Consider the following 14799-nt stretch of genomic DNA (forward strand, 5'->3'; position numbering starts at 1 on the left):
TTGCACCTCGCTTTTTGGTAAAGAATACTCCGTTTTCATTTTTCGTATCATCCCGAGTAAAATTAGCGTTGCCTGTCACTTGAATATTTGGCCACCAAACCAATGCTGATGGCTGTCCTCTCGTGAGAGAATTCAGTTTAAGTCGTCGCATGAAAAATGTTCGCATGTCAGAATGAAATTGGTTGTCGAATTTTGCGTAACCGGGGGAAATTTTCTGGTGATTTTGTGCACAGATTGCTATTTTGCTGTTTATTGTGAAAGAAATTATTAGAATAATTGATATGTGCAAGAAAATTGAACAAAATAACTGGAAATATTTTAGATTCATTTTGGTAACAACCCTGTTTGAATATTTTGGAATCGTCTTTTTTGTTTGAGGCAGTTATCGATTGAATAAAAGGTTGAACAATTGATTGAACAAAAGTGAAATAATATATTTTTTAATTTGTTAATAATTGGTAGCAGCAGGTTAGAACCAAGAAATAATAAATTTTTGAATTATACAATCTAGATGTAAAGATGTTGTAACAATGCTTCAAATCTATCTGATTTATTTCGTAGTCAACTTTGTTTATTCAACAAAAAAGACGAATTGATGGATAAGATAAAACTTTACCTCTAATTAAAATGTTGCTTTTTGATTAGAAAAGTAAAATCAATCACGTACGGAAGTGAAATTTTTTCTTTCCTGAAAATATCTATAAAAAGTTTAATCAGAGGTATGCTTCCTGTTTTTGAGAATAATTTACCCTCTGTAATATCCGGCAGTATGAAATGATTTCACTGAGGATTAGTCAGGATTTTCAGTCGATAAAGTATCTGCTGTTTAATTAATCGAGACCAAAAAGTATGGAGCATAATTTACAAAAAGGCAATATTTCAAGCTACGCACGAAATGCTTGTTCAGTTTTTTGATTGAAACACTCTATACTTATTTCCTAACTCTTATGTTAGTTGCAAACTATTTTGGTTGACATTTAACCAGTAAAGTCTGGATGTACTTTAGGGTCAAATTAACGGGTTTACATATTAAACTGAATGTTAATTGAGATATTTTCGAAGGGGAAGAAGTGTGAACTTGTCAGTATTGGATATCAATTCATATCTATATATGTTCTGTTCGACGTGGAAAACTCCCTTTCTTTTTGGATCAAGGCTTTCATCAACTTTTGTACCAAAATCATTGAATCAACTGCCAAAATTTGAACAGATTATCAATAGTTTAGTTTTAACTTATTTGTCTTTGACAAATTTCTCGTAGTAAACAACAATAAGATTGATCAATGTGTTGATGCGAATCTTAGCTGCATGGTACAAATTTCCAAAAAATTTGTTTACTTGTAAACAAAATTTGCTCGTTTTGCACAAAACGATGCCTGAAAAGGTGAATGAATATCATAAAGGCAAACAAATAGTCAAATTTGAAGAATTGGTGTAATTCTTACCATAAAAGGAAAGACAATAGACTCCTTATTCACAGAACTTCAGCTGGTTTCTCATTATACGAGTTGTTTACAATTTGATGTAAACAATAACAACAAATCTGAAACAGATTATAATCATAAAAGCACTTGCGAGTTTTGCAAACGGTTGACAATTCAATTCTCGATCGATTTCAGATTTTTAAAATTCGTTCTTTGTAACTTTGAAATAGTTGATCAAATTCAAATCTAATCAAAAATGGAAGACGATGGAATTCAAGCTTTGGTTGTTGACAACGGATCCGGAATGTGCAAAGCCGGATTCGCTGGAGACGATGCTCCGCGAGCCGTCTTCCCCTCCATCGTTGGACGACCCCGACATACCGGAGTCATGGTAGGCATGGGTCAGAAGACTAGCTACGTCGGAGACGAAGCTCAAGCCAAGCGAGGAATCCTCTCATTGAAGTACCCGATCGAGCATGGAATCGTCACCAACTGGGATGACATGGAAAAGATCTGGCATCATACATTCTACAACGAGCTTCGAGTTGCCCCCGAGGAGCACCCCGTTCTGTTGACCGAGGCCCCCCTGAACCCGAAAGCCAACAGGGAAAAGATGACCCAGATCATGTTTGAGACATTCAACTGCCCCGCCATGTACGTCTCAATCCAGGCTGTGCTGTCATTGTACGCATCTGGACGAACAACCGGAGTTGTGTTTGATTCCGGCGATGGTGTGTCCCACGTTGTGCCAATCTACGAGGGGTACTCCCTGCCCCACGCTATCATGCGAATGGATCTGGCAGGACGAGACATCACTGACTACTTGATGAAGATCTTGACCGAGCGAGGATACTCGTTCACGACCACCGCCGAGCGGGAAATCGTGCGAGATATCAAGGAAAAATTGTGCTACGTCGCTTTGGACTTCGACGCCGAAATGGCAACCGCAGCTTCGAGCTCCAGCTTGGAAAAGACCTATGAGCTTCCGGACGGTCAAGTGATCACAATTGGCAATGAGCGATTCCGAGCCCCAGAGGCCCTGTACCAGCCCTCACTTTTGGGAATGGAAATTGGAGGAATCCATGACCAGTCGTACCAGTCGATCATGAAGTGCGACGTTGACATCCGAAAGGATCTCTACGCGAACACCGTCATGTCCGGTGGTACCACCATGTACCCCGGAATCGCCGACAGGATGCAAAAGGAAATCACAGCTCTGGCTCCCCCAACCATGAAGATCAAGATTGTTGCCCCTCCTGAGAGGAAATATTCCGTCTGGATCGGTGGATCTATCCTGGCTTCCCTGGCTACCTTCCAGCAAATGTGGATCAGCAAGAACGAGTATGACGAATCTGGACCTTCGATTGTCCACCGAAAGTGCTTCTAATTGGTCAATTATTGGCCAATCAAAACAAAACTGAATTACACCAACCAAGTATCTGTAAATTAGCATTTTTAATGTTGATTGTTGAATTTTAAGTTATTGCCTTAATTTAATTAAAGTTATTGAAGTTTAGTCTTGTATTATATTTCTTCAAAATGAGATTGAACAAGAAGGCAGGGTAGTTGATTAAAAGATGGAACAATTTATACAAAAGCAGCTACCGGCGTCGAACTAAACTTAGTTTGAATAAAAATTGACCCAATTAATTACGAGCCAATTAGAAGGTGTTCATTTGAGTTTGACTTTGCGGCGGGACATTACAAGTGTCTACGGGTACCCAGTATTTGAGTAAATTTCCTCGCTTTTGAAGATGGATTCCACTTTGTATATTAAAACATTGTAGAAGTTTTACTTACTTACACTTAATGAATAAGTAAATTCCACTGTTACAATGTAAAGATACAAAAGTGGAATCCAGCTTCAAATGTATGGATTCCACTTTACTCAAATTTACTCAAATTCTGGGTACCGGCAGACACTCGCAATCTCCCGCGACAAAGTCAAACTCGAGTGAATACCAAGTGAATGGAATTTTGATATACACCATGCTAAGAAGCATTTTAAAACATAATAAATCTTTGCTAAGATCTCGAATTGGCGCTTGATATGAAACCATTGAGATATTATATACGAACTGCAACCATAACATGGCACGATTTACCAAGTTGTGAAAAGTAAAAAGCATCTTTAAAGAAGATATAGCACGAATTCATAAGATTATTTGTAGTCTTCTCTATTCATTTTCCTATCGAAAAACTTACAGTCCTTCTAATAGAAAAATGGATACGAAAGTCTAAATGACGTCAAGAGTACAATATGCAAGTTTTTACACTGGGCGTTTTCAACAACGATATAATGTAAAATTGGCTCATAGGAGTGTATTTTGAGAGTTAAAAATGCTAAAAATCTAAAAATAGCTAAAAGAAAGCAAGTTTTATAAGGAAAATTATCGCTTCTTTAAATGTCTCAGGTAAATTAATTAGTAGAAAAATGGTTTGATTCTTATATCTGCCGCGAAAACCATTTTTTGGCTTTCAATTTTGATTGCTGAACAAAATGAGCATATTGCCCACAAAAAAGCTCACAATCCAGAAAATTATGAGAATCTATTGATGAAATGGTAGAATGATAGTTAAGAGTTTCATTGGAAATATTAGTAAATGCTTGCCTGCTTTATAACGAAAATTTACTGCGTTTTAAAATGGTTTCCATGGTTGGCTTTTGATGAGTCTTGAACAAAGACAAGAAAAAATATAAACCTAAACAATTTTTAAAGATTTGAAACGTCAGCAAATTTGTATTGATCGAAACATTTTTTATAAGCAAGAAAACATTTTTTTAATCATGGAAAAATTGCTAAACTAATTGACCTGAGCTATTGAATTTCAACATGAGAATTTTGTGAAGTAATACTCTTGTACTCTCACACAGAAAATAAAGATTTAGCTTCACGTTAAGCGGGGTAAGAAACCGATCTGAGCCTTTAAACTGAGACAAGAAAAACCGTGTGGAACAGACACAATTTATGGATTAGCATTAAGAATGCCCTTCTGAACGTTATGAAATAATGGCCCCTTTTGATAAAAATTACGCTTTTTGATGAATGCAGAAAAATATCTATAGATATCAAGTAAAGTCTAAATGTAGTATGTTGACTAAATTTATCATCTTGACAATTTGTTAAAACTGTCCCACCACTGTTGGTGTAGCTGAAAAAAAATCTATTCGAAATAGAAGAGAGAATATTTTTTGAAGGAAATTGAAACCCTGATATCTCTCAAAACCTGCATTTTGTTGCTTTTCGGAAAGCAGTTGCTTTTGTTCTGCCTTTTTTGATAATTCCTCTTATAAAAAAATAAAAGATTTTTGTAAAAAGTTGCCTATCTTAAAACAAGTAATTATCAGACTAAAAAAATAAGTTCAAAAAGTGAATTAATTGTGCGTTTGTTAGCTGGTTTGTTACCTTTTCAATGCATGTCTAAAATTTTAGGCAACAAGATCAGCAAAATGCCAAAAGGGGTTTTAATTAAAAACTAAAAAATAGAAAGTCTAGAACGCATGAAGCTATTAGCCTTTTCTGGTTGAGAAGAAAAATGAACTTTTAGGTTAATTAAATTTTCAGAGGTATTGCACATTTGGAGAACGTTAAAAACCTTATTGATTATAAAAGATTAACTGTAGTAGTAAAGTTCTCAAAAATTGGGTATCAATAGGTCATTTTGTGTGTTTGTTTCATATGAAATAATGGAAATATTTTGTCCTATATAAAAAATCAGAAAATTTAAACAAAGATAACTTGGTAACCAGATTTTAGCGCTATTTTAGGTGTCTCTATGAAAAGTTTTGCTTAAATTGCATGTTTACTTTCTTTTTTATTTATTCGAACAACTTTAAATGTAACCAATTGTACAAAAAGGCTTCGTTAGTTTTTCTGGACTTTTGTTCTAGTTTGGTCAAAATTAAGAGATTTTGAATAATTTTGTGTCCAACATCCTTTTCCTCCTCAAAACCTGTTTACGAGCTGCTTTTATTTATTCAACGTGTAGCAGCAGTTTTTTTTTGCTTCATAAAAACGTTGCTAAGCGAGCCAATTTCACTAGTTCTCATGCACGTTTTTTGAACTTTAATCATTCTTCTTGGTTTTTCGTCTCGATTGAGTCTTCCATTCTCTTTTTTATTTTTTGTCAGCTTCAGCGTTTTTGTTTCAATTTTCTCCTCTGAACAAGGAAAGTTGAAATAAATTCAGAATGAAATCTTGCAAACAATTTACATGCTAAAATACAGTGATTAGCGAATGTTTCCTTGCATTTGATTGAAATTGTTTTTCCAACACAAGGGAGCTCAAAATTCTCAAAATTGCGCTATATTTAATTTTTGGTGAGAACAGCCAAATTATTGCCAAAAATGAAGAATTGATTTTTTCCCTACCTGTAGTAACAATTTCTGAAATAGAAATGAAATTTTTCCCTTTTGAGCTTCGTTAGCTTTCACAGTTGCTTCAGAAAGACACAAGAGTTTTAATTGCCGAGGTTGTTTAATGCAAGATTGTATGAGATATTTTTATTTAAATTTTTAGAGAATGTTTAAGAGAAAATCTAGAGTTTCTCCTGTTTATGGAATTTACCAATTTGCATAAGAAAATGAGTATTGTAGAGAAAATGTAGAGAAAAAATTTCCTGTTTGCTTGGTCATTGGTGCTTTTAATATATTCATCAAAATTTTTCAGGTTGCAAGGGATATTTGTTTCTGGTTCCAAGAGAAAATTATCACCAGATGCTTGTTTCCAACTAAACTGCTCTATCAAATGTTCATCTGAAAACAAATTGACTGCTCCTTAGGAAAGTGAAAAAGAACCTCTGTGAGTCGAAAATGGTTTCAACTACATGGTTTTGAGCAAAATTACTCGGGTATTTTTCCGGAAAAGTGTTTGGCGAACTAGATTTAGTTCAACCTCATTTCCTTGTAGACTTTAAGTTATCTTGACGTGTTATTGAATGTGTTGTGTCTGTCTCATAAAAAAACTTTTTTTTGCGAGCAACTCTCTATTAACAACAGTTGTCTTGGAGGAAGTGTTTAGTGTCAACAATTACGTTTAAAGATGAGGAAGTGATCCTTTTTATGAGGAAGTGATTTCACAGAAAACTTCTTTGAATATTTTGTCAAAGATTTCCATTATCGAAAACAGTTCTTTTCACCGTTCTATAAATTATTATGACTCGTTTCAACGTTTAATGAATAAAAACGTCTTGCCGTTCACTATAGTTTTAAGCTCTAACTTTTGTCTATTTATTCGAAGGAAGAAAATGTTTATTATTCATGTAAAAAAATAACAATGGTTAGGAGAAGTATTTAAAATAAATTGCTCTCGTATTCTGTGCAAAATATTTTAACAATACATTACAATGTGCAACAAAGAATTTGTTTTGAATCGACTTTTTTTGTTTCTTCTAACATTTTTGGTGACAAGGTGAAGAATTTTAGTCGCAGAGAAATAAACTACCACGTTGAATGGTCATCTCTTTCAATCATATAGAGGCTGTCCATTCTGTTGTTGTCTATTCAGTGTTAGAATTGGATTTGTTTTGCCAGAGTTAGGCCGCCACCACACACAAAAAAAAAACAAAATTCTTCAATTTATGGTCATATTTTTATGAGGAATTTTCCTACTAACCTGAAACATTAGCTAGTCATCGAATTTGAAAACCAGGGCAAAACAATAGTGAATATGACCAGCACATCAGTTCATTGTTGAAACCATTAAAAGAATAAGAAAGAGCTTTTAATTTAAAATTATATATTCCTTAAATGTTATTTTTGAGTGTTCCTTCTTTTTTGCAATTCTTAATCGTTCTTTCTCAATTATTTTTTTGATGCTATCCCTGTTTGTTTTTTGGTATTTTCAAAGATACAAATTTTTGAAAATTAATTAATTTAACAAATCTTCAAAATAAATTTAACGATGTTTTTAGTAAAATTTTTAGCATTTTTGTGCAGTATTTTTACTAATATTTTGAGGGAATATTATCCAATCAACATATTGTAATCTTTATCAATCGAACGCCCGTGTTTTTTCAAAAGTGCTCTAAGAGCATAAAATGGGGCAATAATTTTTCTTGTGTTGTCATTTTCTGTTGCAAATCTTAAACAACAGCGTCGATTGTGTTTTTTTCGCAGAAAGGTTTTGTATAAACGATATGCAAATATCTAGACATTCAAACTTTAACTTTTGGTGAAATTTTTGTTCAAATGATATTTAATCAAATTTGGTCATTTTCTAACAATTTTTGTCATTGGTTTTTTTTCGAAGTAGTTAATTAGATCTTCAAAATTATCTGAGGGTGGTTTCTTGTAAAGACCTTAGTTCTATAAAGATTGCATTTCATGTTTGAATCCTGGATCTGTTTTTCTTTGCTTAGAGTAGAAAAGCTTTGGAACAGCATTTTCAATTTCATATCAGCGTTTCTTCTTGTCTCTTGCCAAGTCGAGAATCTTTCAAAAAGTTTTTATCCCAAAAATATTTTTTTGTTCTGCTATTATTTTTCTTCGTTGCACAAAAGAGAAAATTCAATATTAAGATGTCTTTATTATGCGATCATTAAACACTTATTCATCAAGGACAAGGACTATAAGTGACATAAAAACACTGGGGGGGGGGCATTGTCAGACTTTGCCCATTTATCGTTACTTTTACCAATTCGTTTTGAACTAAATTCTACAAAGTCTGACAAAATTAGTTCACTGCCTTTTCTGAAGGATAACTTGAGTTGACATTCACGGTGACTACATTCGTAAGTTTTTGGTACATTTAACAAATTAATATCGAACAAGTATTTTTTGCCCTCCAAAAACTCATTTTTACAATCATCTCCACAGCTCGTTCAGACTAGAAAGCGTCAAACTAGAGCGGAAATATTAGCCAATCGCCGGATGTAAAATACGTAATCTACTACCAAGACACACAAGAAAACATGATGAATCAACCTTACGTAATATCGAATAAGATATGGAGTAATTAAGCCAGGAAACAAGAAGTTGAACATCTATCGATGTCACTAAGACGTAAGATAAAACGCAATACTAAGTCAGATAGTTTCAGAACTATATCGGAATGTTTCGCGTTGACAAATGCTATTTCCTTCTTCACTTCACCAACTTTATGATGTCACTATGTCACAAGGGAAAAAAGTTATTAATTTTAGTTCAGTTAAAAAATTGTTTCCGATGACAAATTAGACAACCAGCACACATACGAATACACACACACACACATACACACACAGACACACACATACACACACACACACACACACACACACACACACACACACACGCAAACACACACAATCATACACACAACACACCCACACACACATACACAAAAACACACACACACTCACTCACACACTCTCTCGCACACACACGCACGCACAACACACAACACCAAAACACACACTTAAAAACTCACACACAAACACACACACAAACACGCATATATATATATATATATATATATATATATATATATATATATATATATATATATATATATATATATATATATATATATATATATATATATATGTATTTATATGTATATGTCGTTTTGGCTCGTATTCATAGTACTTATCTATGCGAAAATATACATAGAAAAATTAGATTAGCTAAAAAAATTTTACTTGATTGACATGTGAATGGATCTTAGTTCCTAATCCCGGAGGTGACTTTCGGTTTTCCTCATTAAATCATGAGAATCATATAAGGCCTAGATAAAATCGAGTTCACTAGTTGGATGTCGGTGGATGTTAGAATCAGATTTTTGTTGGTGGGACAATTTACTTCTGACATATTAATGATAGGCCAATAAGATAATGATAGCACCAATAAGGAATTAAAATTGAGTTTAGTTTTGTTGCCATTACTTATTGAAAAAGTTCGTCAGGTGAGTTATTCTTTCGTTCATTGAAACTTTAATAAAACTTTTGAATTTCTTGATGTTGGTTTGAAACCATGGCATCCTCCCTCTTTTTTTAAGCAAGTTTGATGGTATATGTTTTCCAAATCTGTCGGTTTGTTTTCTGTTTCTTGTTGATATTCGTGAAAGCTCGGATGGTTCGGGTTGATGTTGCTCTGCAAATGATGTGGCTGCAGAAGCTTCATCTTGATGTGAGGGCCCCACATCTGTTTTCTGAAGTTGTCGTTGTGTTTGAGATATGGTCTCCTCCACTGGTGTTTTCACATTGTCCTTGTCTAGTCTCGCAATTTGGTTGTCGCTCACTAGATTAGTCCGTGATGAGTTTCGGGCTGTATGAAAGATGTGTTCATACCAAAATTGATACTAAAATTTTTGGTATTCCAAATCTTGCAAAGATTTGATTAAGATATATTTTAACTCTTTCTTGTGTTCTATTTCCCGCGGGGAAAGCTTCTATCCAGTCAAAATCCGCGTCAATAACTAATAAGATATTGCCTTGGTGCTTAACATAACACCAGTCCTTTTGAAACCGTTCCCAAACGTCTGATTCTGGTCACGTAGAGGTTGTTTTTCCCAGGCCAGGCTTGTTTATTGCACAATTTTTACAGTTACTAACAAAATGTTGACGTCTTGAGTAATGCCAGGCCACCATGCTATTATTCTGACTGATGCTTTAGTTGCATTCTTCCCAGAATAGATGTGTCTTATGCGCTTTTGCCAAAACCAAGTGTCGTAGTCTGGATGGAAAGAAAGGAACAACACCTTTGAAGATAATTCCATTGTGTATTGTCAGTGCATCGTTGTGTTGTTGGAATGTTTTTTCCGCTTCTGAACATTGTGTCCAATTGCCGCTTTTGATTCGTTTCATTATGTCCTGGAAGTGTCTGATTGTTCCAAGTTCAGTTTTGATTTCTGCTTGGGTCACCAGTAATTATTAGCGAAGTAGATGTTTTTGATTGCTATGCACACTTGATCGTTGTCGGATTCGTCTTCGTCAAACTCAATTTGATAGTGGGCATCTGAGAGATAATTTTTCTCAAAGTATGATGCACCATGTAGTTTATAGAAGACCGTTTTCATATCTGGTATCGGCTAGTCCTCATCCACTACGTTGCCATTGATATGCACTTTGAAGTCCACAAAAAGTCTTGTTTCCCCGTTGGTTTTTGAAAGTTTTTTTTTTGAAATTGTACCCAATTCTTTTTCACAGTAAAAGGCTTATTACCTGCTGACTTCCATTGCTTGACTTCTGAACTGTAAGCTCTCGGTCATTTCAAAAACCGACATTGCTGGTTTTGCTTTATTACCGTCTAGTCGTCTAAGTTTTGCTTCATGGTCCCTAAAACCTGAGATAAATTTATTTTTAACAACTTTTTATCGGGGTTAGCCGCTGATTTGAATTTTTCGATATCAAAATAGCGTGTTACTTCTCTAGGACGTGCTAGGAAATGCTCGTCTGACTCCCCTACACCTTGTTTTACGAACAGAAATTCGGCCGTTTCTGGCGTTACTACACTATCTTTAGGAGAAATATAATTTTGAATAGCCAATCTGATGTCTGGTGACTATCAAATTTCTAGAACTAAATAGGCTGCTGAGTTCAATGATTGCATCTTGCCCGCACATACTGGGAAAAAAATTGGTTACCTGTAGGTCTAGTACAGTTCTATCGGCGTTGATTTTGTCCTCTTTCTTCTCCCCGCGACAATTTGCCACAAAAGACATAAACCACGCAGTAGCTGATCCTGCATTCTGAAGACCCAAGTTTTTCCTGTCTCTAGGTGGTCTGGGCACCATTGTCGTGGTCGTTCAATCAATAGGTTGAAATTTCAATTAAGATGGGATTTAAAAATATACAAATTTTGGCTCGTATTTATAGTACTTATCTATGCAAAAATATGCAGAGAAAAATTAGGTTAGCGGGAAAAAAATTACTTGATTGACATGTGAATGGATCTTAGTTCCTAATCCCGGAGGTGGTTTTCGATTTTTATCATTAATTCATGGGAATCATATATGGCCTAGATATAATCGAGTTCACTAGTCGGATGTCGGTGGATGTTAGAATCAGATTTCTGTTGGTGGGAAAATTTACATCTGACATATTTTTGATAGGCCAATAAGATAATGATAGCACCAAGGCTGAATTAAAATTGAGTTTAATTTTGTTGCCTTTACTTATTGGCAAAGTTTGCCAGGTAAGTTCTTCTTTCGTTCATTGAAACTTTAATAAATCTTTTAAGTGTCTTGATGTTTGTTTGAAACAATCACATCCTCCCTTTTTTATGCAAGTTTGATGGTATATGTTTTCCAAATCTGTCGGTTTGTTTTCTGTTTCTTGTTGAAATCCGTGAAGGCTCGGATGGTTCGGGTTGATGTTGCTCTGCAAATTATGTGGCTACAGAGGCTTCATCTTGATGTGAGGGCCCCTACATCTGTTTTCTGATGTTGTGGTTCTGTTTGAGATATGGTCTCCTCCACTGGTGGTTTCACATTGTCCTTGTCTAGTTTCGCAATTTGGTTGTCGCTCACTAGATTAGTCTTTGATGAGTTTCGGGCTGTATGAAAGATTTGTTCATACCAAAGTTGATACTAAAACTTTTGGTATTCCAAATCTTGCAAAGATTTGATTAAGATATATTTTAACTCTTTCTTGTGTTCTATTTCCCGCGGGGAAAGCTTCTATCCAGTCAAAATCCGCGTCAATAAATAATAAGATATTGCCTTGGTGCTTAACATAACACCAGTCCTTTTGAAACCGTTCCCAAACGTCTGATTCTGGTCACGTAGAGGTTGTTTTTCCCAGGCTAGGTTTGTTCATTGCACAATTCTTACAGTTCCAAACAAAATGTTGGACGTCTTGTGTAATGCCAGGCCACCATGATATTATTCTGACTGATGCTTTAATTGCATTCTTCCCAGGATAGATGTGTCTTATGCGGTTTTGCCAAAACCAAGTGTCGTAGTTTGGATGGAATGAAAGAAACAACACCCTTGAAGATGATTCCATTTTGTATTGTCAGTGCATCGTTGTGTTGTTCAAATCTTTTTTCCGCTTCTGAACATTATTTCCAACTGCCGCTTTCGATTCTTTTCATTATGTCCTGGAAGTGTCTGTTTGTTCCAAGTTCAATTTTGATTTCTGCTTGGGTCACCAGTAATTATTAGCGAAGTAGATGTTTTTGATTGCTATGCACACTCGATTGTTGTCGGATTCCTCTTCGTCAAACTCAATTTGATAGTGGGCATCTGAGAGATAATTTTTCCCAAAGTATGATGCACCATGTAGTTTAGAGAAGACCGTTTCCATGTCTGGTACCGGCTAGTCCTCATCCACTACGTTGCCATTGATATGCACTTTGAAGTCCACAAAAAGTCTCATTTCCCCGTTGGTTTTTGAAAGTTTTTTTGAAATTGTAACCAATTTCTTTTTTCACAGTAAAAGGCTTATTACCTGATGAAGAAATTGCAAAAACCATTGCTTGACTTCTGAACTGTAAGCTCTCGGTCGTTTCAAAAGCCGACATTGCTGGTTTTGCTTTATTAGGCTGCTGAGTTCAATGATGGCATCTCGCCCGCACATACTGAGAAAAAAGTTGGTTACCTGTAGGTCTAGTACAGTTCTATCCGTGTTGATTTTGTCCTCTTTCATCTCTGCGCGACATTTTGCCACAAAAATTATTAACCACGCAGTAGCTGATTCTGCATTCTGAAGACCCAAGTTTTGCCTGTCTCTAGGTGGTCTGGGCACCATTGTCGTGGTCGATAGCATGGGTCAAACAGATCAATAGGTTGAATTTTAAATCAAAATGGGATTTGAAAATATACAAATTTTGGCTCGTATTTATAGTATTTATCTATGCAAAAATATACATAGAAAAATTAGGTTTGCGAAAAAAAATTACTTGATTGACATGTGAAAGGATCTTAGTTCCCAATCGCGGAGGTTGTTTTCGATTTTTGTCAATAATTCATGAGAATCATATATGGCCTAGATAAAATCGAGTTCACTAGCTGGATCTCGGTGGATGTTAGAATCAGGTTTCTGTTGGTGGGAAAATTTACCTCTGACATTTTTTTGATAGACCAATAAGATACTGATAGCACCAAGGCTGAATTAAAATTGAGTTTAGTTTTGTTGCCTTTACTTATTGGCAAAGTTTGCCAGGTAAGTTCTTCTTTCGTTCATTGAGACTTTAATAAAACTTTTAAGTGTCGTGATGTTTGTTTGAAACAATCACATCCTCCCGCTTTATTAAGCAAGTCGAGGGTAAAATTGTTCCAAATCTGCCGATTTGTTTTCTGTTTCTTGTTGGTATTCATGAAGGCTCCGATGGTTTGGTTTGATGCTGCTCTAGAGTTGATGTAGATGCAGAAGCTTCATCTTGATGTGAAGGTCCCACATCTGTGTTCTGAAGTTGTGGTTCTGATTGAGATATGGTCTCGTCCACTGGTATTTCAAATTTCACATTGTCCTCGTCTAGTCTCGCAGTTTGGTTGTCGTTCACTAGAATAGTCCGTGATGATTTTCTGGGCTGTGTGAAAGACGTGTTTAAGACTTTCCACATGATGAAGGTAGCAGGAACTGTCTTCGTCTTTTCATTGACCTTGAATGGAATGTGTTCACACAAGTCGAAATCTGCTATTGCTGTTATTCCACCTCTGCGTCCCAATAGAAGCTCAACTGGAGTTTTCTCCACGTCTTTGAAGTGCTACATTTTGTCATCAGTGCCATCTGCAGGAATGCTTAAGTGACACATTAAGATGGGACTACAAGCTTGAAGTGCCCGCTCCACTGTCTGAACTGTCTGAACCAAAACTTCTAAGTTTCTGGATAATTGTTTGAAAACATCACAATATTTATAAAAATAAATAAATGTATATATATATATATATACATATATATATTTATATATATACTTATATATATATATATATATATATATATATATATATATATATATATATAGTTTTGTGATATAACGTGACCGTGCCATTAAAGGACTTGCAACTTTTTAGTTTTCTTATCTTTTAAGATCTTACACAGTGATCGGTTATATAGCAAAAAATCAAGTTTCTGCAAGACGAAAATATATCTCAAACAGCTAAATTTTTAAAAAACAAACCCGTTTTCCTAGCAAGAACTCGATACCAAGAACATTAATTTAAAGGATGAAGGCCCTTAGTCTCAATTTGTTTTTGCATATCGTTTTTTTAGCAATACATCATTGTTTGATTTTTTCCAAGAATTGTTTTTTTATCCCGTACTTTAACGGAGCATGTAATAGAGATCTTTATTAACGAATAAATCTTTTGAGTAAGAAAAGAAATCAAAATTATTGGCTACCAAAGTACCTTAATTGAATTTCTAAAACACTACTTCTCGAGTAATAGACGTTTAAATTTCATGGAGCAATTTAAAACAAATGATTTTTCTCAGAGATTTGGGGTTTCTTTTT

General features: G+C 35.0%; 2 protein-coding genes across 3 annotated transcripts in view; both read left to right on the top strand.

Annotated features, from left to right (window-relative positions):
* LOC142353685 (uncharacterized) overlaps window positions 1-14799 on the top strand; it is a 41297-nt gene that overhangs the window by 19079 nt on the left and 7419 nt on the right. The window lies entirely within an intron of this gene.
* LOC142353294 (actin-3-like) lies at window positions 1552-2940 on the top strand. The gene has a single exon (XM_075405527.1). The coding sequence runs from the start codon at window positions 1681-1683 to the stop codon at window positions 2809-2811; it is 1131 nt and encodes a 376-aa protein (XP_075261642.1). The 5' UTR covers window positions 1552-1680; the 3' UTR covers window positions 2812-2940.

This window comes from Convolutriloba macropyga, chromosome 14, assembly GCF_964194025.1.
Source record: "Convolutriloba macropyga chromosome 14, txConMacr16.3, whole genome shotgun sequence".
NCBI classification, from domain to species: domain Eukaryota; kingdom Metazoa; phylum Xenacoelomorpha; order Acoela; family Convolutidae; genus Convolutriloba; species Convolutriloba macropyga.

Excerpts from the sequence above, each read along its gene's own strand:
- LOC142353294 (XM_075405527.1), top strand. The coding sequence starts at position 1,681 with ATGGAAGACGATGGAATTCAAGCTTTGGTTGTTGACAACGGATCCGGA.